The sequence below is a fragment of the Eptatretus burgeri genome, chromosome 11, assembly GCF_056783735.1.
Source record: "Eptatretus burgeri isolate ZD-2024b chromosome 11, Ebu_testis_v1, whole genome shotgun sequence".
Lineage (NCBI taxonomy): Eukaryota > Metazoa > Chordata > Myxini > Myxiniformes > Myxinidae > Eptatretus > Eptatretus burgeri.
Genome location: NC_140971.1, coordinates 65,673,820 through 65,701,319, shown reverse-complemented (window position 1 = coordinate 65,701,319; position 27,500 = coordinate 65,673,820). Strand labels below are relative to the sequence as shown.

Here is a 27,500-nt window from a genome sequence, read left to right as displayed (position 1 = left end):
GTGTGTGTGTGTGTGTGTGTGTGTGTGTGTGTGTGTGTGTGTGTGTGTGTGTGTGTGTGTGTGTGTGTGTGTGTGTGTGTGTGTGCATGATGAACGAAAGTGCTCAAAGTTATTCAGCCTTGTGAAGAGATACGATAGTGAAGTGGCATGTGGAGGAAATTAAATAATGATATATTATGCATGGAGCAACCGTATTTTTATTTTCGAGCAGAAATTTGATTTTGTCAAGACAAAACTTCTCAGATTAAATTTTAATTCCCACCATACGTCTGGTAAGGGAATCGCTCGGCTCGTGGATGATAAATAATTGTGGTGAAATCGATCATCTTCGAAGTTGTATAATTGGAAAGGCTCTGTGACGGTCCAATTTCACCGCGCAAGTTTTACTTCTGTTTTTTTAATTTTTTTTGCGGTTTCTGGGCAATCAAAATATAATAATGAAAATATCTCACAGTTGGTCGCATTACCATGAGTTGCATCGACCGATGGCCACAGCAGAGCTCTAAGAATCCTGCCAACCTCTCATTGTCACGGTTAATCAGCAGGGCGGTAACACGACCTTTCAGATTTCGTATTCCTGGGCAGTCGTTAAAATACATATTTGGTGGATTGGTGCGGTTTGGAGTGGGTCATAAAACGTTAGGATCACATAACCACGGAGTAAATGAGAGAAAACCGTTGCATGCTTTTTCTTTTTTTTAATCATGTTCCTAAATGTCTGATGCGATGCATGTTCTGAATTTATGAGACTTTTTTTCCCCCCCACCTGCTGTATTCTGCTTGGAAGATAATGAATCGTGACCGATTATGACATTATTTCTCCCAATTTGAAGAGCACTGTGAGGTTTGTTTCTCAGTGTCACAGCGCACGACCTTTGTTACCCCCGTCACCGAAGGTGTACAGAGGTTATGTTTTCAGCCATATTTGTTTGTCTATGAGCAGGATATCTCAAAACATTGTGCACGGATTCGGATGAAACTGGGTGGACAGTTTGCAGTCCCAATGCTGTACATGTGTGTCTGGCTGTATCTCGTGAGGTTCAAACTGTCCCAATATTGTGTGTGTGTGCCGATGAATAAATTACCGAGGTTTGACCATATGCAAGCGGAGTCATCTGACAATTCCGACACAGACAGACTCTGTCCTTTTATAAAGACTAGTTTCCCATTGCATTTAGTCATAACCCTCATTATAGGAACACTTATTCATGACAAAATAAAGCCTAATGGTTCTCCATGTTTTCTCTAAAGAATTTCACAAAAAAATTCACTTTGAAGTAAAATCACTGCGATATCTTGTTATATGTTTGGTTTGTAAGGGCATTTGCAGAATACTGGCATCTACATGTGCCACTCAGTTCGGCTGCTACATTTTTCTTGTATTCGTTAATTTTTTGAAGTGCTAATGGCACAAACCAATTTTCTCATATCGAACGGAGCGTGTTGTCTTTACCGTCCACACTGAATCGTTGATGAATCCAGTGAAAAACAGCAAAGGGAATCACACCCAACCAGTGAGGCTGTGCCCACTTAACCACCAACAATTCCAAGCTGAGGTTAAATTGAATTAACAATGCTCAAGTTTTTCCATTCTGGGTAAGTTGAAATTTCATGTATATCTCTCACGCATAAAAAAATAATTTTTGACTTCATGAAAGGGATTGTAATTTGGTCGTCCACCATGATGTGTACATTCAATAATAGAAAGCTCGGCATGTACTCAACGACACATGACCACAAAAACAATTTTCCTTGAGAAAATATAAAGGGAAGAAATAATGGAAAGAAAGATTGCAATCCACAGAGAGCTGTGATTAAAAAAAAACACTCATGATGCCGCAAGATGGTTGACATATGAAACTAGGTTTGTGGGACAACTTAACATGGCTGCCGGAGTTGAGAATTGTGATAAACATGAGCCGAATTGAGGAGTACATGACACACATTCCTGATGTGTTCTACACCTTCCATAGCTCTACTGTGATGGATACCCTGGGGCAGTTGAGCAGCTGAGTTATGACGTGATGAACAACAGCTACTGTGCGGTGCCGCAGAGGTAGGAAAGCAACATCAGATAGGTGTTTGAATGATTTTTGTAATGTGACATGTATTGATGATGAGGAAAAGCTTTTCCATCTCAGCTGTTTTGTTTACAACTTGTCCACCAACCTACAGCCATCCTCACCTCCCCCCCCATCCCCTCCCTACTTCTGACCTCTCATCTCCCACCACCCAACACCCCCAACTCTCACCTCCCACCACCCAAACCCCCCCACCTCTCAACACCCAACACCCAACCCCAACCCTCTAACCAACCTCTCACCTGATTCAGTATTTACCGATCATTTCGCAGTTCGGTATTTTGAGAGATTTCTCTTTTTTTGCTTAGCATCACGTATGCTGTTAATCGAATGTATCTGCTTATCCCTCACATGAGGAAAATCCTCCCAATTTACTGAAGGCATCGTCCATTTGTTGATCCATTCACAGCAATTGTTGATGTGTGAATTAATTTGCAAATTAACAATGAAGGGATGTAGTTGTTAAATTAAGAAGAATAAGGATGTAATTAAAGGGCAATTGGTACATCTAATAAAGTTCCAGCACGTACATGATATGGGGCAGGGACAAGCATTCCGACGAACAATAACAGGTACGTGCAGTGGGGTGGAGGGGGCATGGGCAAAAGCTCCAACGTGCTGTGCATGTGTAGTAAAGTACGTTAAAGATAAATAAATTGATAAGGTTGCACATGGCACAGGCATGATTGGCCAAAAGGCCACAGGCAACAAAAGTGATATCGTTAACATTAGTGAGGTCGATTGTCGTTTCAAGTCCTGTATGCATTTTAAGGGTTTGATATATAACTACAATACCAGTGAGACTTAAAATACATTAAATACCTGATACCTTCCATAATAATCCCAAGGCAGAATCGACAAAGTAGGAAAATAAAACACACACACACACACACACACACACACACACACACACACACACACACACACACACACACACACACACACACACGGTAAAACTTGAAAAAGAGGAACTCATGGAAAATATTACAAATATAAAGTTGATAAATGATATCTTCATCGCATACAGTCACCGCACACCCAGCAGCAAAACATGTTCCACACATGCATGTAAAAACAACTGGCGTCTCAAGGCGTGGTGAGACATTATCATGCCAGCTACATCACTTTGTGACCCCCCTTCCCTCAACTTCCCCTCGTCAAAGGAATCAATTGGAAAGCCATGGAGATTGCTTCATGAAAATCGAAATATCTGTTCGGAGCTTTAATTGATTCACCATCGGTCTCAACAAGAGCAAGCTTGTAAATTACATTCCATCAGAGACGTCAAAACAAACACTGCTGGATTGCAAATGAATTGCCTTGTGGTATATCTGCTTCTGCTTTGAACTAATCACTCCATTTTGATTGTGGAGTCTTGGCCTTGCAGCTTGTAAGATATTTCTAATAATTGTGAAAGTTACGTTCCCTGAGGTGACAACCCCATTGAGAAGACTTCCAACAGGTGAATCTCTTGCTTTGCGTTTCCAAGCATGAGTACGATTCCCGAGGACGAACGCGTTTCTGAGTGCAAACCACCATTTTGTCTGAATCTCGATATTTCCCCGTTCTTTGAACGAGAACAGTGAATGTTATTGGTCGAGATGGGGGTAAAATTTTGCCCAGGTACTTCCAAACTGAGGTGTTTTTTTTTTTGTTTTTTTTAAGTGCCAACAAGGTGATTTGTGTTCTCCATTGTTCAAGTATATAATTCAATTGAAATAAAATAAAAGTTTTGAAGGTTCGAGAAAAATGACCAAACTGTTTCAGAAGTTTACAGCCGCCATCTATGGCACCCTCTTTGACACCACCTTATTTATCACATTTAATAGTTATTCATGTCTGTTGTTTGTGTCCTTTATGACATCCCTCAAAACATTAAGTTTCTTGGTTGGAATGATTTTCCGTTTTGTGAATGCAATGAGGATTGAATGAATGATATGAGAAGGGTGTTTGTGGAGCATGCTATACCCACCCCCCCACCCCTGAAGATGAGCCCTCGTCTGCATTGGTGTTAGAATACAGGGGGTTCAGATGTTTTGGAATGGGATGTCATTCTGCAGTTGGTGCTGTTTGTAGAAAGTTTATAAATTTAAAAAGGGCAATAGTGTTTTTGAAGGGCTTGGTGTGGTTCATTGATTGAAGTTTATTGTTGTAGAGGGCACCTCAGACATTGGGAGCCATGAGCCCAGTGGGGCATGCCATATGTATGGGCCCAGGTACTCAGGGAAGGGGCCTGGAGCACCAATTGCCAGTGATGGCACCAGGGGGGAAGCCGGAGAGAGAGCTTCCACCATGTTTTGGAATGGAGAGCAGGTAAGCTCAGTGACGGCCCCAGTGGCCCGGGGGTGTCATGTACGAGTTTTCCAAAGCAGGCATGCTTGCAAGTGGAGTTAAACTGCCCAGCCACGATATCATGCGATGACAGAATGAAAATTTGAGAGCCAGGCCCTAATTTGATGAAGCACCAACACACAGGGCAACGGGAAAATTGGTCACATCGAAGCACTGTAAGGGGGTGAGGAGTCATGGTAAAATATGAAATGGAGTTTTGTGATGTCGGTATAGAGTAGGGATGCTCCCCTTTGTTACCATTGTTGTGTGATTGCAACTGCTGGAATAATGGAGGAGGGTAATTGGATTCTGTGTGGACCCATTGTATCCCAAATTTTGGTATAGAGGTATGCACCCCCCCTCCCTCTCAATGGGAATATCCACTTGTGAGCCTTGTCGTGCCATGCCACCTCATTTATTTGTCACCGTGTGTGAATTGATTGCCTCTCGAGAGATAGGTTAGTTATAGGGATTAAAGTATCTGGGAGGGATAGATTAGGTAGCAGGGTTTAATGGGACAGGTGTTCAGTTAGAGATAGAGTTCGGAGGTACTGAAGTGGTAGAGAGTAGTTTAAGGGATTAGTGGGGTTGTTTGGATTAGATTTGGGCTGAAGCCGGCTGCCTGATCTGCTGCCGTCGCACATTCCTGCCTTGCATAATGTAGGAGACCATCATGAGGCTGGCCAACATCACCTGCAGACCTGGGTTTGCTCTGCCTTGCCTCGTTTGCCCTTGCCATTCCTTTGCCTGTTGCCTTGTCACGACATAGAGGGACCACCTGTTCTGTGGGCCATGATGCCCAAGAGGACCACCTGTTCTGTGGCCTCATGTTGCTCCATTGAGGTGCAAACTTCATAAAATCCCAGAGAGGGTCAAAGATAAAATGCCTGAGAGAGTGGAAGATGAAGAGTTGTGTGTTTGTGTAGAGGCCAGTTCACATTGTGAAACAACACGTGGTGTGCTGTACCAGAATTCCATAAGTAGGGTAGGCTGCCTTCAGCAGCCTTGTGAGAAAGCCGCAAGTAGCAACCATGAATTTGCATAGAACATTCACTTATGATTCTAACTTTCCTCTTTGCAGATTCTGGATTAGCGGTAGAGTGTAAGTTATGGACTGAACATAGGTATTATTGTTGAGCCCACCTGTTTATGCTTAGTTCAACATTCCAGCAATGTAACATAAGGCTGTCCGTGTGAGTCAGATAGTTTTGTTGCACAACACATTAGGTTTTATTATTTTGGGGACATGTATGGAACTTTTTGAAATGTCACACTCAGCGATCTGTAGGGAATTGTTTTCGAGGGGACTACACATACATGTTTACACGATGACCTGGAGACTTGGGACGAGTCTGCGAGTCTGGTAAAGGGAAGTGGGTAGTGTGACGGTTCTGCGAATCCGTTACTCCCCAAGGCAATGGCACACAACACATAGCAGTTCCTGAGATAGTTATTTTGGTGGTATTCGTTTCAGGTAGCTCATCCTGCATATGTAATGGGTTTATGGGTCAGTATGCATTGTGTGCGATTGGGTAGCTTTTCCTCCTTTTGCCATCTTAAATCTGCACATGAACCTCTCCTTCATGCCCTACATATGACGCAGTTCATAAGCATATGCGCACCAATTTCATGTTTGAATCGCGTGCCATAATCCAATGGGCACTTTACATCAACCTTCACCGTACTCTAACCACTAATGCTGCAATGATCACACAACCTCACAATGCCTTTATTATAACCACCACACCTTTGAACCTTTAACTAAGCTCACTGTACATTCGCCATTGCCGCCTCAATCATAACGAACAACCATACCGACCGACCACATCCACCACCAACATGGACCACAATACCATAATCTCACTGCTCTACCACCACCTTTTGGAAGTAACAGGGAGCAAGGGGCTCCACATGCCATTACAGACACTTGAATGCTGTACATTCAGGCATCTAACTTGGAGCGCAAGTGTGTGCTAAACTCCATTCAACATCGTCAGGATATCGCTAGCACTCAGCTCGATTATGACCCCCATTTGGGTGTTCAGCGCACATTCGCGCACGGAGAGCACAACCAAATGCCACAGTGCCCAAGTTAAGTAAAGAGCTCTGTTATGTGAGGAAGCCCAGAATATAATGGGGTTGTCTTCATGGCTGTACCCGTTCATGGCCGGAATCAGCACCAAGGAAATCATCCTTACAGTAATAGGGGTGCTGTGAAACTCCTGCGGCCCATCCTGATTGGAATTTAGACTCCTCCCTCGCCAAGTATCTATAAAGAGCCGTGCGTCCCGCATGGTGCGATCGCTCGTAGTTCAGCTTTTGCTTCAACAGGGCTCGCGGATCACGTGATTCAGCTTGGCTTGGTGACGAGAGACCGAATGGAATGGTGGAACAGAATGGAGCATATGGGTTGGAGCGAGGGTGAAATGGAGTTTGCGGCGTGGAGTGCTGGGTGACTGAGAGATCTGGATGCCAGACCAATCACAGTAATAGGGCCAAACAAGTGGCATCAAACACTTGAGACTTCTTGAGAAATATACTGGTTCAGTTCTTCTGCATGTTATTGATGATGATGACATTTATACTGAGTGCTTCCTTACAGGTTAATAAGCTACTTCCTCACAAGTCGTTCTTTCTTTTCCGTCTCATCCACTGTGGATGCATATTCTTAAAAGAGCTCAGCGATTACCCGGGCAAGTCATAAACGGGTGTCCCCTTCAGGGTGGCCTCACTGATATGCACCTCTTAGTTTCCTCTCTGCACCTCATCCTACACCTCATCACACCCTAACCTGCACCTCCTCTGACCACACACCTTAGACACCCTCAGTTTTCCTCCTCCTTTCCCCCTCCTCAGCGATTGCAACATGTGGGTTCGTCAGCCCCACCTGGTAGTAAAGAGGTCACAAACACCTCGTACTTTCCTCATCTTTCTTTGCTATTCTAACTATCCTCGGGAGTGTTTCTGATGGCACCTGCCATGTTAACTAAAGTAAGATTGTAGAAGTATAAGAATGACATAGCTCTGCCTTGTGCTTTCTTTTGTATATAATTGTATTTCTTTTGCCACACCTCACCAGTCCTTGCTTGTCTCTGCTGAATGTATACTTGTCTCTGCCCTTCTAATATAAACATTGCTTGCTGTACCACATACCTTTCCATACCCTTTCTTGTTTTCATTTTTTCTTATTGTAAATGTACCCAATTCATAGCATCTTTTCATTCATTGATCCAGCATAGTCCGCACGTATTGTTACCCAGGAAGTTTTACCTCACTGATTGGCTCGACATGTTAGCCGGTGCATTCTTGGCAGCTCCGCTCAGCTGCACCTGATCAGGTAAGTTAAAACAAGTATGCATCGAGGGCACGAGCCCCTCTTGGTGCTGTCCATCCAAGGGAAAGGTAGCGTGTGAAGTAGTGCGAACCATGGCAGGATTGGTGGTACCAATCAGTGGCATTTGTGGTTGGCTAGCAACCTGCCAAGCTCTGGAGTTATTTGCAGCTGGTGGCCTCAGGACTGGGTGTTTGGGAGGAATTCAAACGCTTTCCCTCATTCGAGATGATGAGAAAAAAGCAACTAGAGATGATGATATTCAATTGTTTGTTTAAAATTATTTCAAACTTACACTCTATATGTAAAATGATGTCTTTTGTCTGACGATAATTTTTTTTTGCAGGAACCTAACCCACTTACTTACATTAATTCTTATGGAGAAATTGGATTCCCTTTAAGTCATTTCAGTTACCATTGCTCGCACTTTTCCAGAGCATTACTGCAATGTTACACGAGGACTGACTGTATATGGAAGGAGGGAGGGGGGGTATCCTTAGTTAGAATGTGCTCAGAATAGCTTGGGGTGTGTGCTTGAGTAGATTTACGCATGTTTTAGGGATCTGTCAGAGATGAGTTGTGTGTAATATGTGCCCTGAGGGGGCAGTGACTGTTCATCATAGAGCAATATACGGTAAGGACATGTCGTGTAAAACCTGTCCAGGCGAGGCCAGGTAGAAGACTTGTTGGTGCAAATGCACCAGAAAAGCACTATAAATGTGCTTTAGAGTGAGATAATTGACATGCTCGGCAATTATACTGAGTGCTTGCAAAAGAAGAGTAGGATAAGTGACCTTGTGAGCTGTGAGTTGGTTCCTGATGGGGCAGGGTGGAAGTTGTGTCAAAGCTCCACCTCCTGTCCTGTTGAGTGGCCAATAAAGACCATCCATGGGCGGTCCCAAAGAGGAGATAAAAACTTTTGCACATGCATGCATGCTCTCTCTACCCCCATTGATCCCTACGGAAGGACCACTGAGAGGCTGCTGCCTTCATCTCCTTGCCATAATCTCACATTTGTCCTGCCTGCTGTCATAACCACCAGCCTGCACAACACCATCATGATGAACCAAGGCCAGCTTGTGCCAGCCTCAAGTCCTCACCTGTTTTGTTCCCCTTTGTTGAGTAAGGCTGTGTGGTTGGTGCCATTACTGGGGTTGTACTTTCATTGTATGTAAGTTTGTGTGTGTTTCTTTATTTCCTTATTTGTTTGTCTGTTCACCACCAGATCTGTTCCATATTTATAGCGTCTTGTCTATCTTCACTCCCCCCCACCCCATATTATTTTAATCAACATTTTAATGACAAGAAATGTCTTCTTGCCTTCTGCCTTTTCATGAGCAGTTGTAGTCCTCTTGTCTAAACGGAAAGTGCTTGTACATAAAACAGCCATCAAATGAGGCTTGCATTTGAGCGATTCTTGGGGGAAACCAACAGTTTTCATTGGGGAAACCAATGAATGCAGTGAAATTTTGGTAAATTCAGTGAACTTCAGGGGTTATACAAATCCCTGGCATGACAGGTGAGGTTAGTCAGACCCCTCCATGCGACAATTATATGTGCAAGTTTGTTTGTTTGTTCTTTATACATTTTCCAAGCCCTGGGCATTTTGGGCAATCAAGCCTCATATATCGGGGAACCCCCCCCGAAGGCAGGGAAAGGGCTGGGGCTTGGCTTGCTCCTCTGGTTAAAAGTTGCTCTCAGCTAATGCAAACCATTTTCACACTATTTGAAAAAGATTGTAGCTAAATTTTACAAAATCCTTATTTTGTCGAGTTTTAAAAACGTCACAAAAACAGTATTAGAAAACACTGCATGCTTAAAATGTAAAGCGACAGCAACTGCTTGTCTGCCGCGAGGATTTTCATAGTTGTAGTATTGCCTGTTCGAATGTTGTCGGCCGCAGAAACAAACAAGTTGTGTTCAAAGAGAATCCTTTGGCTCTTGGAAATCCAAAGCTCCGAAAAAGCTCCCAAGGGATAAAACTCCAGATGGCTCTGAGGCTCCCAAAGACTCCATGAAACTGTACATCAAATGAAGCAATATACAAAACTAACCAATGCCATCGATACAAGGCATGCAATGTGGTTACATGAGAACAAATAAAATTATAAGGGAACTCTTCAACGTCACAATATCGCCAGATATGCCTCCACCTACATTATTACATCATTATACATACTTGTACCAATTTTGAATTAAATCCCTGAACCCAAATTCAAAATATTAAATAATTCTGCCTGCCAGACCATGTGTCCAATCAGGTTGAAATGTAAAACATATATTCCCCATCACTACTCGATCATAATTGTGACGTTTCACATCGATTGATAAAGTGGTTCAAGAGAAATAATTTTTTTAAAGATTTTCGTTCAATCCAATATGGCTGCCAGACCATGTGACCTATTAATAATTTGTGAATACCATGGCATCCCCAAGGCTTGTAGTGGGGCAACTTAGCCTAATATAGCATAACAATTGTGCATTTTGTGAGGAAAGAACCAAATTTAGAACACTAGTAGCCTATCATATTATGAACAGATTTGGATATTGGGCCATCTCAAATTCAGCCGCTGATGGCTGTGGCAGCCATTTTCCACTGCCATCAAAAATTTTGAGATGGCCCAATATCCAAATCTGTTCATAATATGATAGGCTACTAGTGTGCCAAATTTGGTGCTTTCTTCACACAATGCACAATTGTTATGCTAAGTTGCCCCACTATTGGGGAACATGTGGGTCAAGTTTTCGCTCGATCTGTGAAGCCGCTCTGGAGAGGATTTTTAAAGGCTTATTCTTCAAAAAAATCATAGCTGCCAAACCATGTGACTGATGATGTCATAGGTGGAGAACTTTTGTTCTTCATGAATTCGCGATCATGCCTGTAAAGTTTTGTCTCAATCTGTTCAGCCATTTAAGAGAAGAAGATTTTTGAAGGTTTTTATATTAAAAATAAAAATGGCTGCCGAAGCATGTGTCCGATGACATCAAGTTTTTTCCCCCCATGCAATTTAGCCCTCGATGACCCTCAGATTTCATACTGATCAGATAAAGAGTGTGACGAATGCAGTGATGATGTCATAACAAAGCCAGCTATGACATTATCAAAAAAAAATCAAACTTTTTCCCACAGGGAGTACTTGCTATGTGCCAAGTTTCAATCTTTTCCATGGAGCGGTTTCTGAGATCAGAGGTCCAAAGTTTTTCCATTTTTCCAACACTGCTGCCACACAACGTGACCTATGACGTCATAATTATCATTAAAACATTCTACTCGAGTAGCCACACCTATGGTGAAAATTCCGTGTCAATTGAATAAGAGGTTGCAGAGAAAATTAGCATGGACGGAAATACGTATGGACGGGCAACCCGAAAACATAATGCTTTTGATGACTTCATCAGCAGAGGCATAACAAGCATTCCAATCATTCAATTGTCTGCATAAAAAAACATATTAACCACTTTTAGTCATCGTGTCTCGACGGAAAGCACTTGTACGTAAAACAGGGCTGATCTCACAAAACAAGCCTCTCCAAGCAGATGGTCTTGTAATTTGATTTGAATCTCACAACACAGAGTCACTTTGCAATGCAGGATAGGCTTCATGGAATGATGTAAACTTTGCAGTGCTGTAAGCTTTGCAGAATTCCTTGCTTTAATGCTTTGCAGTGAGCCATAAACTTTGCATCGAGCCAGTCCCAGCGAGAAAGTGTCCGCAATGAACAACCACCCAGATAGCTCCATCAAGGACATCCTCCGAGAACCTCCGATCAGACTGTTTAAACAAAAAGGCACGTGGCTAAAAGGATGATGACTCTTTACTCATCCACAAATGTCATGACTGGCATTACTTACCTCCTCAAATTAGCTTCTTTAATTTCTAACATAAACACTATACTTAAGTATGGCTATCATTTTTGAAGATTAGGACACGCTTGTGTATCAGGCATTGATGTGAGACTGAGGGATGAAGCAGAAAACCTTTCACATTCAGCGACATGTTGCCATCCATCCACTGGGACCATACCCTGGACAGAGCATCGTTGCTTGCCAAAGTAGTCTCCTGGGCTATTGGGCACAATCCTGGACAGGTCACCACTCCAACGCAGGTTACTCGAATGGCTCAATCATCCCAGCAAGCTGGCACTCATTTTGCCGACCTTGGAATGATGACAGGCTGAGTTAACCCCACCTGGTATCAATTCAACAGCCAAGCAGGATTTGAACTCAGGACCCTGGGATCCCAAGCCCACCACCCGAACCATTAAGCCAACACCAGGCATAGTTGTTGGCGATGGTCAGCTTAACCTTGCGAACATGTTCGTCTTCATCCAGGTAGGTCTCTAGAACTTCGCCCAACTGCCAGTGGTTACGTTCCAGGTTTTCATCTTTCATCAGTACCACATCCACCATCTGTAAGTTACAGTGAGGAGCATTCCATTTCTGTCTTGAAGTTATGCTCTGAAAGTATTCCTTCTTCCATCTCATCCAAAACTGGTTTGCCAGGTACTGTGTGTGCTCTTCTCCAATGCTTGCAGGAATACACTTTAGCATCTTGGAAGATACCTGGAGGCAACATTATAACTTGAGACTTCAGTGTCAGCAACTGGTTGGGTGACAAGGGTTCCAGTGATGTGGGATCACTCAAGTTGTCAACTGTCAGAGGGGGACGATTCACAATGGCCGTGGCTTCACACATCAGCAACCTCAGCAGCTCATCGTCAAGTTCGTTACCGGCTTGACGTATCGCATTAGCAAGCACGCTCCGTATTGTCCGGACATGCCACTCCCAGACACAATCCATGTGACTAGCTGAAGGGAACATGAAATAATCACAGTTTTTTGTCAAGAGCTTCTTGTTGATACTGTCTTGATTCATTTCAGCCCATGCTCTTGTAAGTTCATTCTCGGCTACCAAAAAGTTAGCGCCTCGGTCCGACCAAAGTTGGTATATCAGGCCTCGAATAACAATAAAACCACGAAAGGCATTTATAAAAGCATCTGTCTCAAAAGAGTTGGCAACTTCAATGTGAATGGCTTTGGACACCATACACGTGAATACTGAACAGGACTTCATACTTTTTCAGCTCCTTCTGTCTGATGGACCATAAACATCCACAGCACAGTATGTGAATGGTCAGTCCATCTGTGGGCAAGTCAGCCATTCTTTGTTCTTGGACTGTTGCAGTCTTCGACACAGTGCACATATTGAAATGTAACTTGAGACTGCCGAACTCATTCCAACAATTCAAAAACCACTGGTCCGGATCTCATTGGTGGTTATCCCATGACCTTGATGAGCAGCTCGTTTATGGAAGTGTCAAGTGATCAAAGTCATGATGTGATGATGTCATGGAAGCATTACTGGGTGTTGTAGATCAGGCTCACAATTGGCAATCAGTTCACCTTGATCTTGATCCATCCTGTGGTGGTTTGAATGTGCTTTCAGACTAGCCTTCCCAACTTTTCTGACTTCCCCAAAAGTTGGTCAGTTTGAAGCACCTTTTGATCTGCAGTGAGTCCAAAAGCAAGAGGTTGTTTCTTCATCGTTCTCATCGTGGTCGAAGAGATTGTGGAAGTAGACCCTCCCAGTCCATCTGATCTTTGCCTAGCTCTTGTCATATCTTTTTACCTATGAGGACAACAGGAGCTGCAAATCCTAGAGGGTCGTATAATCGAACACACTGTCAATAAGATACCTCGTCTCATGAGTGGATGGTCTTTAAGATTGATTTGAAACTGGAAAGTATCAGATTCAACACACCAATGGATGCCCAAAGCTCTTTCCAACGGTAGTGCATCATGTATCAGATCGAGATCTTGAATTGCCTTTGCCTGATCTTGGGACAGAATGGCAGCCAAGACATATTTCGAATTTGAGATGAATTTGTGCAATCTCAGGCCTCCCTGCAAGCACATCGACTTAGTGTTATTAATAAGGTCGATCGCTTTGCCGACAGAAGCAACTGATGTCAGGCCGTAATCCGCATGAACGTTATGTCGGACAAAATTTGCAGTGTTTGATCCAAATTCAGCCTTGTTGAAGCCATCACCGATGGAATATCACCTATGAAGCCATCACCATAAAACCTGGTGTTGGCTTAGTGGTTACGGTGGTGGCTTGTTATCCTCGGGTCCTGAGTTCAAGCCCTGTTTCCCGCTGAATTAACACCAGGGGGTTGACTCAGCCTGTCATCCTTCCGAAGTCGGTGAAATGAGCACCAGTGTAGCAGCCAAATGGCTGCACACAAAGGGAAGGGGTATTGGTGGATTTATTACATCTGGCATTGGTGTGGCGCAGGCATGATGGGCCGAATGGTCTCCTTCTGCGCATAAAAAATTCCTTGTAATTCCTTGAATCAATATACTGGACTTGTACCATTAACAAAGATGCAGGCAGAGACTTGAGGCAGACATGAGCTGGTGTTGTCGGTGGTGTGGTCAAACAGGTTGGCATGGCACAGCGCGAAGTGTGACTTGAGCAAGGGGAATGGCGATGAGGAGCACTGGTGAGCTGTCTGGTCTCTGTAACTGGTCCTCCTGGGGGTGAAGAAGTCGCAGTGAGAGGGAGAGAGATGTTATCTCTCAAAGGTCCAACTCCAGCTGGAACGGGTGTGTTTATGTGCGGACATGGTGTTTTCCACCTCTGGGGACCACCTTCACGCACAGCAGGTCCCATCATTGGCTGCCCACTCTAGGAACCAACCAAGTTGTCGAGAAGACACAGATCCTCCTGTGTTGCAAAAGTGTTCTGCCCCAAACCGGAGCTCAACAGCTCACTTCACCTCCATGGCCCACTGTCTTCTGGCAAAATGGTCCATGTTGCAGCCCATTGTAGTGCTCAAGCTGCTTTTCCTGGGCCTTTGTGCCCAAGTAATCTACCTGGCCTCGCCTGTACAGGTTTTACACTATACGTGCCCTGATCATATTCTGCACCATTGATTACAATCAATGTCCCCTCAGTGCACATACAGTATTATAGACGACTTACTCCTGATCCTGAAGATCCCAAATGCAGGAGTAAATCTAACCGATTCAAACACATGGTCCATACTATTCTTAACACAATCTAACTCTGGACCCTCTCCCCCCACCCCCCTCCACATAACAATAAGTATGTATATGTATATTTACATGTGTGTATATTTATATGTATGTATCTGTATATTTATGGATGTATATGTACAGTATAAAATATTCACCCCCTTGACTTTTTCACATTTTGTTGTGTTACAGCCTGAATTTAAAGGGGTTGAGTTGAGATTTTTTTTTGTCACCAATTCACACAAAATACCCCATAATGCCAAAGTGAAACATGCTTTTAGAAATTTTAACAAATTAATTAAAAGTGAAAAGCTGAAATGTCTTGCATCAATAAGTATTCAACCCCCTGAGTCAATACTTTGTAGAAGCGCCTTTGGCAGTGGTTACAGGTTTGAGTCTTCTTGGGTATGTCTGTATTAGCTTTGAACATCTGGATTTGGGGATTTCTCCCATGCTGTTAAGTTGGATGGGGAGCATGGGCAAACAGCAATCTTCGAGTCTTTCTACAGATTCTCAATGGGATTCAAGTCTGGGCTTTGGCTGGTCCAATCAAGGACTTTCTCGTTCATGTTCTGAAGCTGAAGCCATTCCAGTGTTGCTTTGGCTCTATGCTTGAGGCCATTGTCCTGTTGGAATGTAAATCTTCACTGCAGTCCAAGGTCTTTTGCACTCTGAAGCAGGTTCTCCTCAAGGATTTGCCTGTGTTTGGCTCCATTCATTGTTCTCTCTATCCACAGAAGTCTCTCGGTCTCTGCCACTGAAAAGCATCCCCAGAGAATGATGCTGCCACCACCATCTCATCAGACCACAGATTATTTTGCCTCATGCTCTCAGTCGTTCACATGCCTTTTTGCAAACTCCAAGCATGCTATCATGTTCCTTTTTTCTCAGGAGTGGCTTCCATCTGGCCACTCTCCCATAAAGCCTAGATTTGTGAAGTTCTGCAGCGATAGTTGTCCTTCCGGCAGGTTCTCCCATCTCAGCCAAGGAGCTCTGTAGTTCTCTGTCAGAGTGGTCTTTGGGTTCTTGGTCACCTCCTTGATCAAGGTCCTTCTTGCCCAGTTGCTTAGTTTTGTCAGATGGCCAGCTCTCGCACGAGTCTGGGTAATTCCATATTCTTTCCTTTTCCTAATGATGGAGCTCACTGTGATCTTGGGAGCGTTCAACACTCGATAAATTGTTTTATACCCTTCCCAGATCTTTGCCTCCTCACAATTCTATCTCAGAGTTCTAAGGACAGTTCGTTGGACTTCATAGTGGAGTTTCTGCTCTGACATACTCTTGGCCACAGGTGGACTCCATTCAAATTGTAGAGATATCCCAAGGATGAGCAAAGGAAATTGGAAAAACCTGAGCTCAATTTGGAGTGTCATAGCAAAGGGGTTGAATACTTATTGACCGACGCAAGACATTTCAGCTTTTCATTTTTAATTAATTAGTAAAAAAAATTCTAAAAACACGTTTTCACAATTTCATTATGGGATATTTTGTGTATTAGGGGCCAAAGTCTGATAGCGGTTGAAAAATAGGTCAATGGATACATTCAAAATGGACTTCATGGTATATTGAAGAAGTAGGCTGCATTGGTAGAAATATATTGACTCACAAGAGCTTATTGTGAAATCTGATTAGGGTATGTAGTTTAATTCTCATCTAATTTTGATTACCTCTCATGTAATTACTTTTTATAGAAGGACACAGTGACCACCCCTTGCTTACTTGCACCCCTTGATCATCACTCTTCCATCCTGCGCCTTCACAAACTCCCTGCATATTTCTACCACCATACCTGCCCACAGTGCGGCAAGCATTTATGACTTTGAACTGGAGGACAGTGAAGCCACCACCTTCGAGCCTTTCATTCAGTGGGAGGCCCACAACACGTGTAAGCATACGCCGGCAACTACCCGACTGGAAGAATTACGTGCGGTATACATTACTCTCTACTTTGTGTGTATGGCCTGCTCAGCTAGATTCTGAAGGGCGTCAGAACAGCTGTCTGCCTTTTCCTTCAAAGCAGCGTGAGGCTTGTTCGTGACGCCTTTCTCCAAGACACCTCAATATATTTAAAGTCGAATTAGCCTGTGTCAACATGTTTTAATGCTAAACCACAGGCTCACAAAACCCCTTTACCCATTATATTGTGCGTTTCATCTCGTGTCATAAAAAGGTGACAAAAATTGAAGGCCCTGCCGTACTTCTTAAGGCCACTGTCACCATCGACATGGCTTCCACAATTACAACAGACGTTACTCTTCAGGTTTTGTTTGTTCTGATTTATCTCGGTGTCTACATCAATAATTAGGCAGTTACAATCATAAAATGAAAAAATAAACCCAGTTGTCTGCTCGTGGTGGTTAAAAAATAAACACCTGTAGAGCGTAGGTGAAGATTTAATCCTTTGCTTTGTCTTTTCCACCAACACCTTATTCCCAGCCTACATTGAGCCATGGCCTGCTCCACCACGTCAGCTGAAGGCACCAGCAAGTCGGGGATCGAAGGGTTCATTCCGGGACCACCCATACGGGCAGTTCTGAGGGTGGCAACGCAGCACACTGTGCCCACGCGCCTCCCTATCGGCCTAGCCTGCAAAAGGAATCGAGAGTGCAAATTAAGCCCAGACTGTACAGTTATCTCTGCAAAGGTAGTTGTGTGTTATCGGACAGAGTTGTAGGTGAATTGGTCTGCTTTTCTTTCTGTCTCGTAATTGAACTCTAGATCTTACTGGCGTCGTGAATGTGGATCTTTGTTTTTTTAAATCTTTTGAAAGGAGAAAGAAAATGACCAGTCAAGGTCCTTTGTTCGATCCACGTTTTTGGTCTTGATATAATTTGCAGCATAAATGTAAAATAAACAAATTTGCAGACAGATCTTCCTTTTAAAAGTAACTTTCTTTCATAACTCTGGGCACATCCTGTGTTGTTAAATTGTGCCCTTGATCATTTGGGCCTGTCTGTGCCAATACGTCTTGTAAGCTCAGATATATATATATATATATATATATATATATATATATATATATATATATATATATATATATATATATATATATATATCATTGCATACCAGATTATATAAATAGCTTGTTAGTGCATTCAGCAGTAAAGTCTGCCTTTTTGGACGTGCTGTGTGTGATTCCGTGTTGGTATCGGTTTCTGTAGATATCGAGGAGCGGGACGATGCTCATGGAGATGGACAAAATTAATGTTAAGTGTAAATAATCATATCCGGTTTTTTTTTTTTTTGGTTTTTTAAAAATTTAACCCGAACGTTTGCCTCACAATGTTTTGTGCCATCTTTAAAAAAAAAAAAACTTTTGTCCAATTAAACGATTTTGAATGGGATGTTCGTAAGAACTTTTAATTCTCTGACTTTTTTTTCTTCCCTGTCTCTCCTTTCCTCCGCTGTAAGACTGTAACCGTGTAACATGCTTCGGTGTAACCTGCGAGCAGTTTGAGATCTCTCTATACGGCTGCGTATAGGCCGCGAGGACGGGTAGGGTGTTTAACCTGCTCTCCCAAGGTAACACTTAAAACTCACGCTTGTCCTCATGACCACCTCCCATCATCTCTGTGTTAAACATTGTTTTAGTGGTCGATAAATGAGAGGCGCACAATACAAAGTCAAGGCATTCTTAAAGCATGTTGTTTAAAGTGTACCATGTAACATTTCGAATAATAATAATAATAATAACATCACATGAATTAAATGCTTGCAACTGGATAACGGTTGCTGCAGCCCATAATCGTGCCTCTTTATAACATCCATGCAGAATAAAAATGTGTTTTAAAATTGCCTTAAAATATAATTATATATTTAAACCCCTTTGTGCTTCTTTCCCCACTTGGGCATTCTCGGTAAAGCGCTGCCCAGTTGTCTGCTCAATTCATCTCGCTGGCTGAGAGGTCCTTTGTCTGCTGGTCAGCCAGGTCTACCCATGGCCCTGGCTTCTAAAGACGTAAAACCTCCTCTGCTTGTTCTGCACCAGCAACGATTCTTTTGCAAACGCGCTTCTCGCTTTCCCTTCCACAGAGCCGGCTGGAGCCGAGGGTTACTGGATTGAAAATGCAACGAAACTGCAGACATGGTGAGATTTCCCATGCACACTATATAAACGCTTAAGGTTGCTATGATAAGCAATGTGCTTGTGAGGAAGTCGCATATCCTGAATACTCCAGTAATAGTAGGCCATGGATCATGTTTCTGTTGCCAAATTCCCCTTATGGAGGGTCAACCATCTTGGCGTAAAAGGATGTTCTGATCTTATGTGTTCCATCTTTCAATTGGTTGGTCAATCCATTGGTAAAGTCATTGATCAAGTTCAGTGTTGGCCAATGCAAATGAGGTGTCTTGCCTCGCTTTGCTTCCTGGCACCCTCATATTATGTGGTGTTACACAGTGTAAAGGTTTAATGTCAATTGTGCCATTGAAGTGTATTTTTATCATGCTAATAGAGCTTGCAGACAGAAACAGTAGTAAAAGGCGCATTTTGTTTGACCACACATTTTGCCTTCAGACCATGGCTCTTGTGTTTGTTGTTTGACCATGTATAATTTTGGCCTTGAGGGTTGGGGTGTATATGAATTGGTTTGACAGGTTTAATATGACCAGGTACTTTGGTCTTCACACTGACATACCTGTGCTTAGCTTTGTTGTAATGTTGAGCTTTTTAAAACCATATTGTTGTGGACCTGGAGTCCTGGGGGTATGAGGGTGGAGGCATTCTTGGTTCTCCCTGGACTCATTGGGAATCGAGGCTGACACACACGAATAACTTCGTATCGCGGCGGGTCACTAATCGACGGTGAATGCCAATAACTTGACCACGTTACTCAGGGTCCTCCGTCTGAAAACCGTTTGCATAAGAGCATGTGATCTCCTTGCCAGGAAATCGTTCCCTCGGCAATTATGCTGTTGTTATTTTATTGGATCTTAATTAATGTGGCTGAGCTTTTCGCTAGCACAATGCCAGACTGATATGAGAGCCAATAAGTTGCGGGATTATAACCTCCCGGCCAATCTACATATGGACATTGCTGGACCAATGGAAGAAAGGAGAACCACAGGCAGATTGGAAACATAACAAGAATAATTTATTTACAATGAACGATGAGGGGTACTGGAAGAAGGGAAGGGAACTCAAGGGTTTTAATGGTGGCAAAGGGCATCTGGGGCAGGAAAAGGGGAAATGCAATGAAAACAGTAATCAAGATGTATAGTTACAAAAAGGAAAGAAAATGTACAAGTTGCAGACTGAGCTTAACCTATGCTTTTCGTACCGGATAACAAAACAGGGTACCCATAAGACCACACATACATGGGGAGACAAATTGGGAGGGGCAAGATAGCCTCAGCATACTGGTATGTACGTCACCGTCACCCTCCCAAGCTTGATACCGTTCTCCGGAATGGGCCCGACGCTGATCTCCACAACCGAGGGTCCACGAGCTCTGTTGGGAGCATGAACCAAAGTGTCCGGGATCAGGGAAAAAGCGAGGGCGATGCAGAGTGTCTGGGACCAGGGCAGAAATGAGCATGATGACCAGGGCAGAGAGAGAGAGAGAGAGAGAGAGAGAGAGAGAGAGAGAGAGAGAGAGAGAGAGAGAGAGAGAGAGAGAGAGAGAGAGAGAGAGAGAATGCGACAAAAAGGACCAAGATAGCTTGAGGGTGATGAGAGTTTGAGTGCGTACCACGGCCAGGACCACAAGAGCTCGAGTCAAGAAGGAGAGTTCGAGGGTGATGCCCAGGACCAAGACCGAAAGAACTCGATGCAAAAAAGAGACAGGGCCAGTTACTGAGTGCAGCTTTATAACCCCTGGGGCAGGCGGGGCCAATGAGCCACACGCCAGATCTTCCGAAGTGGCGTAGGACCAGCTATTGGGCCACTTCATATCTTACAAGATGGCCCCATGCCTGCCATTGGAGGATTCTCCTGCAGCCCTGCTGATTCTGCTGCCCACCCAGATATTTACTCATTTGGTCCTTCCAGCTGTCGTCCAGAGCGGAGCTCCGCACTTAACATGGAGGAAATCCCTTCTCCCCCCATGCTCCCGGGGTGAACCCCACACATCCAAAAATGTCTACGACACAAAGCTAGGGAATGGCGCAATCATTTCAGGGAAGCTGGGTCGTGTTGTGGTTCATTTACCGGTCATTTTCAGGAGGAGGGGAATAAACGAGGATTTGGGAAACTAAATACACTAGAGGAGTAGATTGCAATAAATTACATTACAGGGTAGACATGCATCCAGATGAACAGAAATATAAGGACTTTGTGGGGCTTTAAACAATAAATGGGAATTCGAGAATTTGGCGTGCGTTCCAGAGTACTGGTGAAAGTCGCACTCATCGAATGCCATGGCAGTAAAACACGCATGCCCTACGTGATGATGGCAGTCACGGCACACGTCATTACGCGCTGATTTCTCTATTATCCCAGTGGGTTGAGAGGGGGTGCTAACGACCCATCCCAATGCATTTAATTCCATAATAACCCCTATCAGGAAGGCACTATTCTTAATTTTCATTACGGAAATAACTATTCTAAAGAGTCTACGTGCTGTGTGCGTTTCAATCTCAGCATGCGGTTTATAAAACCACAACAATATACAGGCTGTGAAAAAAAGATGGGACACATTTGAAAGAGAAATATTTTTTAATTAAAGAAGTTATTAATTTAACCGTGTTCACTTTTGTAAAGTACAGACATTGCAACTTCTTCAGAATACACTGGGTTTGAAAATGATATCAGTAAAATGCCCCCCTTGGCGAGAAACACATTCCGCTGTTCTGATACCAATACCCTTCATATCCTTCATAAGAAAGTCTATCGGAATGGCCTGAATTTCACTTGGAATGTTTTATTTCAGTTCACCGAGTGTGCTTGGCCTGTTCCTGTACACTCTGTCTATTAAATATCCCCACAGGAAATAATCAGGAGGGCTGAGATCAGGAGACCTGAGAGGTCAATTCACATCTCCAAATCTGTGGATCAGTTTTCCAGAAAAATGCTCTCATAACAGTTACATGCATTACTTTGCGGTGTGGCATGTACCCCGTCTTGTTATTTCATGCAAGCTTGCCGCCAATCTGTTTATTACTTTTCTTGATGGTGCATCACAAACTTGGAAATGTCTTCTGAATTCTCTTTGTGCTGAAATTGGAGAATATCGAAGGAAGAAATACTGCTCAACCACAAATGCTAGTTGTTCACGTGTCCAATTTTCCATCCCCGAAGATTAATTGTTTTTTGTCTTTTTAGCTCGCCTGTTCGAAGAACAGAGAGCTAGAGCGATACCCCCGGCGTGAGCGTGAGCATCAGCGTGTGCGTGAACATGTTAAAGTTTTTGGTGCAAGTTATTTAGAAGCTTGCCATTCATTTAATATGTGTACTAGGATGCTGATATGTGGCATGGAGGTTCCTTTGGGGTATATTATTGATGTAGTGAAGTTGAAATAAAAAAATAATTTCAAATTTTAAAATTTTTTGACCTGTTTTGAACTTAACTTTTTTGTAACAGATCAACGTTAAAGTTTTTGGTGCAAGTTATTTAGAAGCTTGCCATTCATTTAATATGTGTACTAGGATGCTGATATGTGGCATGGAGGTTCCTTTGGGGTATATTATTGATGTAGTGAAGTTGAAATAAAAATTTTTTTTCAAATTTTAAAAAATTTTGATCTGTTTTGAACTTAACTTTTTTGTAGCACATCAACGTTAAAGTTTTTGGTGCAAGTTATTTAGAAGCTTGCCATTCATTTAATATGTGTACTAGGATGCTGATATTTGGCATGGAGGTTCCTTTGGGGAATATTATTGATGTAGTGAAGTTGAAATTAAAAAATAATTTCAAATTTTAAATTTTTTTGACCTGTTTTGAACTTAACTTTTTTGTAGCACATCAACGTTAAAGTTTTTTCGATTCTAATGTTTTTATATACCACACTATTTTTTACTGATTACAATATACAAATACATATATTACTTTAAAATTATTTGGATCAGACTTCACTGCACAATGCTTTATAAAAAATATTATTAGACTAGTCTTTTATAAACGATAAATGTATAAACAGGTGAGCATTGGGTGGCTTTGACACCAACTCTCTGGTTTAATCTCCAGTTTGTCTGATAAAGCAGAAAAAAATAAAAACAATAATTACCTTCAATTATCATAGAATTATTTCATCCTGAAATCTGTCCCATCTTTTTACCACACCATGTACATATACATTTTTCAACAGAGAGACAGCAAGTGGAGCTTGTAAGACCGCACGTTTCGGCTTTCTGGCCAGCATGCATGTACTTTGCATGATGAGCGCACTCATGGCTGGCATGGGCAGATTTTCTCTACCATTAACTATGATACTGCTTGAAAAGCTTTGTTTCAATTGGAAGTTCTCACTCCCTTCCCCTGCTACCAATCCACATTGCAGTGGAATTCTTGCTGTGCTAAAAATAAAAATAAAAAAAGATCCAATTTCCACCATCTCTTCCCGATCGCAATGTAACATCGTCTTGCTGTACTTGTTTGATCACAGCTTGCTTCATATACACGTTCATTACCTGGTCTCTTGAGACTTGGTTTCTTGTAAAGTTCAAAGTGGGTTTGTTGCACATTTCCATGATTCTCCAAAGTGTAATCATGATTTGAAACTTACTGTGCATCGCTATAACGACCTATACATATTTCATATGCACAGAGAAAGGGAGGGCAACGTTATGTTGCGGTGGAAGGTGTGGGGGGGGGGGCAGAAAGGAGAGATGAGAGGGAATGGTAATAAACAGAGGGGAAGGAAGTCGAATTCATTGCCAAGGAAGAAAGAGGACGGGGGGTAAGAGTTCAAAGATCCCACCGTCTTCACAAAAACAATATTAAACAGGCCGGATAGGGGAACATAATGTCACAAGAAACATCCTGTTCTGTTTTCCTTAACCTGATTCATGCCAAACACCTAGAATATGAAAGCCTTCTGACAGAGAGCAACCAAGTCAGCAAAAGGTAGATTTTTATCCTCGATTGACCGAACTGCCTTGCCTCGGAGGAAACGTCCTAAAATATATGACATGATCTTGCAACCCTGATGAACAGATTGCAGCACAAAGCGCTTTTGGCGGTTGCGACAAGACATCGATGAGTTATTATTTTTTTCACGATCTACGTTCAGTTTCCCTCGTGCCCTGTGGGTAATGACCTGGGGAATTGTGGAGAATGGTGCTGTTTTTTTTTTGTTTTTTTTACATGCAAAAAAAAAGCTCATGGAAGAAGAGGTAGAGAAGCCAGATGAGAAATCAGGAGCGTTCAGGGGTACGCTCCCCAAAGAGTCTGTGTGATTCCTGCCAAAACAGATGCACAGTCGTGTTGCTTTGGCTGTAACAGGTGAAGCAGTGGCTTTGTGCCCAGTCACTAATGGTACATTTCATTACCTTTTCCTGCGGCAAAACTCATGAAAGGCTTGTCATTGTCGGCAATGGAATGGGCTACTTTTCCATAACCACCTGGCTGAATGCATGCCATTTGCATGTGTAAGGTCAAACTGAAACTATTCCTTTGCAGCAATAAAACAGCTAATCCAAACTGCCTGGCAGCTCCGATTTGCTTTTGTCCTGCTATTCCTCTCTGTGTGGCTTCTATAGTTCCTGGACGTTTTTCCATAATTTGTTTTTCTATTGTGCAAATGGAGTTCAAAATAGTTCTCGAAATGAGATGCAACAGTCCAAAATGCATCGCTGTTTGTTTTTTTTTTTTTATTATTATTACGAGTAAAGAACCCGTTATTGCAGATGAGTTGATTCCCCCAGAATACGGAACTTTTGAAATGATGTAATCTGCCCCAGAATGCTCGGCGTACATGCACAGAAACCCCTAAAAACTGCAATGTTCAGGGCACCCTAAAGTACATAGTGTGTGGGAGATAAGGATTGTTACCAAGAATGGCTAACAAAGTTTCTCAAAGAAGCCTAAGTTACTTGGCAAAGTATTTTAGAGAAAGGGGTGAGCCTCCATACAGCAAAGGAGTTGTAGAACTATCTCCGCTCATTGAAAGGAGAGCCAGCCGTACTGCAAACTCCCAACGATGTGGGCTAGTGCAAGACCCGAGTGGACGGGCGTGTGCTATCCAAACCCCAAGGGATCATACCTGTGAGTGAACTTTGAACTTTGCAGGAACACCTCTGGTGATCATGGTAGTTGGTGACACAAGTTGTCTTTGCTGAAGTGGTGGTGAATTATCACTGACACCCTGACCTAATTTCAAATTCCTGAACCAAATTACCTTCAGTTGAATGTCAGGTCTGGCCAGCCAGTTCTTGAAAGACTTGGGCCAATAACATTCCCATGCCAACCTCACAAGAAGTTAGGCAGATTGAAACCACAAAAGTATTAATGTTATGACTGGCAAGGGCTCGCAGAACATCAACGCAATGTAAAATGTGACTTTAAGTCCTCAACTCTCCCCCCTCACAAATTTCAAATCATCAACCTCCCCCCGCCCCCAACCCAAAGTCCTCACCCTCCCTCTCCCAACCCTAAGGTGTGAATTCCCTCTCTACTTGATGCCTTCAAACCCTCTCCCCAACCACCCCCCACCCACAACTCCTCAACCACCCCCACTCCCCACTGAAAGTCCAAATCCCTCCCTCCAAACTGTGTCCCATATTTGCTGCCCTCCCCCCCATTCCCAACCCCAACTTTGTCCTCCCCTCCTCATGCTCCTCCCACTCATAAAAGCAAATGGGCTTTTCCACATCAAAACAGTGGACGGACTCTTTAACGCTCTGTCCTCCCCTATGCATGCTATCACTGACTTCACAGAAACCGCGATCGAAACAGCTCCTACATACCATGGTCCATCACAGTCACCTGACCAAGTCACAATCCTGCAAGAAATTTGGAAATCCCATTGAATTGAAACACTCAAGTGGCCATGAGCAGGCTAATTGTGCCAACAAATGACCCAAAACCAATTATCTTCTGCCTGATGCATATGTACTCTACCGGTCAAAAGTTTTAGAAGGGGTGAGCTGAAAGTATTTCACTGAAATTTAAGCAGTTCAAGTCCAGTGAATAACCTGAAATGGAACAAAGCTAAGCAGTAAACTGCCCGAGGTTAAAAAAAAAAACGTATAGGTTACCAAAAACTGAAAAATAATGTAAATTTCAGTTGTTAAAAAAGGCCCTTTTCAGGGAACAAGTAATGGATTAGCAACTGCATCTGTTCTGCAGCAATGGAAGTAAATTAAGCCTTGAAAATTGATGCAAACAATTCCTACAGGTGTCCCAACTTTTGTTGATTAGTTACAAACCCTCTGTATAAAAGCAGTGTTGGAACAGACTGTGTTGCTGCACCCTCTGAAGCATTATTTGGACAATATTACACTGCAGGAAGTAGTATAATGCTATCATAATGGTAAGAAAAAGACAATTAACAAAGGGAGACAGACAGACCATTATAACCCTTAAAAGTGTAGGTCTTTCCTTTCGAGAAATTGCAAAGAAGCCAAGGTGTCAGTGAGTACAGTTTCCTACACCATCAAAAGGCACTTGGAAACCGGAGGAAACTCTGATAGGAAGAGGTCTGGCAGACCCAAAGCCACAACACAATCAGAAGACAAGTTTCTGAGAATCAACAGCTTGCGTGATAGGTGGCTCACAGGACAGCAGCTTCAAGCACAGCTTAACACTGGTCGAAGTAAGGAAGTCTCAGCTTCAACTGTGAAGAGAAGACTTCAAACTGCAGGTTTGACAGGTCGTGTGGCAGTAAGAAAGCCATTGCTAAAATGGCAAAATAAGAAAAAGGGGCTTGCCTGGGCCATGAAGCACCGCCAGTGGACTACTGAAAACTGGAAGAAGGTCTTTTGGACCGATGAATCAAAATTTGAAATCTTCGGTTCATCACGCAGGGTTTTTGTACGCCGTTGAGTCGGCGAAAGGATGGTTCCTCAATGTGTGACACCAACTGTCAAACATGGAGGAGGAAGCGTGATGATCTGGGGCTCTTTTGCTGGATCCAGAGTCGGCGACTTGCACAGAGTAACTGGCAACCTGAACCAAAAGGGCGACCACAGCATTTTGCAGCACCATGCAATACCCTCTGGTCTAAGCCTAGTTGGTCAGCGGTTCATCCTACAGCAAGATAACGACCCAAATCATACCTCCAGTCTATGTCAGAACTACCTTAGAAGAAAATAACAAGATGATTGGCTTCAAATCATGGAATGGCGAGCACAGTCTCCAGACTTAAACCCCATCGAGCTGGTTTGGGATGAACTGGACAGAAGGGTGAAAGCAAAGCAACCTACAAGTGAAACACATTTGTGGGAACTTCTGCAACAGTGTTGGGAAGAACTTTCCAAACAATATTTGATTTTCATTGTGGAAAGAATGCCACGAGTATGTTCGGCTGTTATATCTGCTAAAAGTGGCTACTCTGAAAGGTCAAAAATTTCGATTACATTTTGGTCAACAAAACAATTCCATGATTTCTTTTTTTATCTGCAATTGTTTATTTGTTCCACGCTTTAATTTCAGAGTACATTGAAACATTAAAATGCTTACATTTCAGTAAAAACTGTAAAAATGGGGGTGTTCTAAAACTTTTGACCCATAGATTACATATATATGTGTATATATATATATATATATATATATATATATATATATATATATATATGTATATATGTATATATATATATATATATATATATATATATATAT

The 27,500-nt window shown here is 42.8% G+C and overlaps 1 protein-coding gene across 5 annotated transcripts in view; it reads left to right on the top strand.

Moving 5' to 3' along the window:
- KHDRBS2 (KH RNA binding domain containing, signal transduction associated 2) overlaps window positions 1–27,500 on the top strand; it is a 162,118-nt gene that overhangs the window by 126,757 nt on the left and 7,861 nt on the right. For 2 of the 5 annotated variants that reach the window (XR_015049417.1, XR_015049416.1), the window contains exons 7-10: window positions 1,974–2,056; window positions 16,584–16,669; window positions 17,221–17,428; window positions 18,817–18,871. Coding sequence is in view for 1 of the 5 variants with exons in the window: in XM_085846723.1 (XP_085702849.1) it covers window positions 1,974–2,056; window positions 16,584–16,669; window positions 17,221–17,321 (270 nt within the window). In the remaining 4 variants the exon portion in view is untranslated. Of the gene's footprint in view, window positions 1–1,973; window positions 2,057–16,583; window positions 16,670–17,220; window positions 18,127–18,816; window positions 18,872–21,710; window positions 23,291–27,500 lie in introns of those variants that run through there. The other 3 variants (XR_015049414.1, XR_015049415.1, XM_085846723.1) reach the window with 3 other exon arrangements.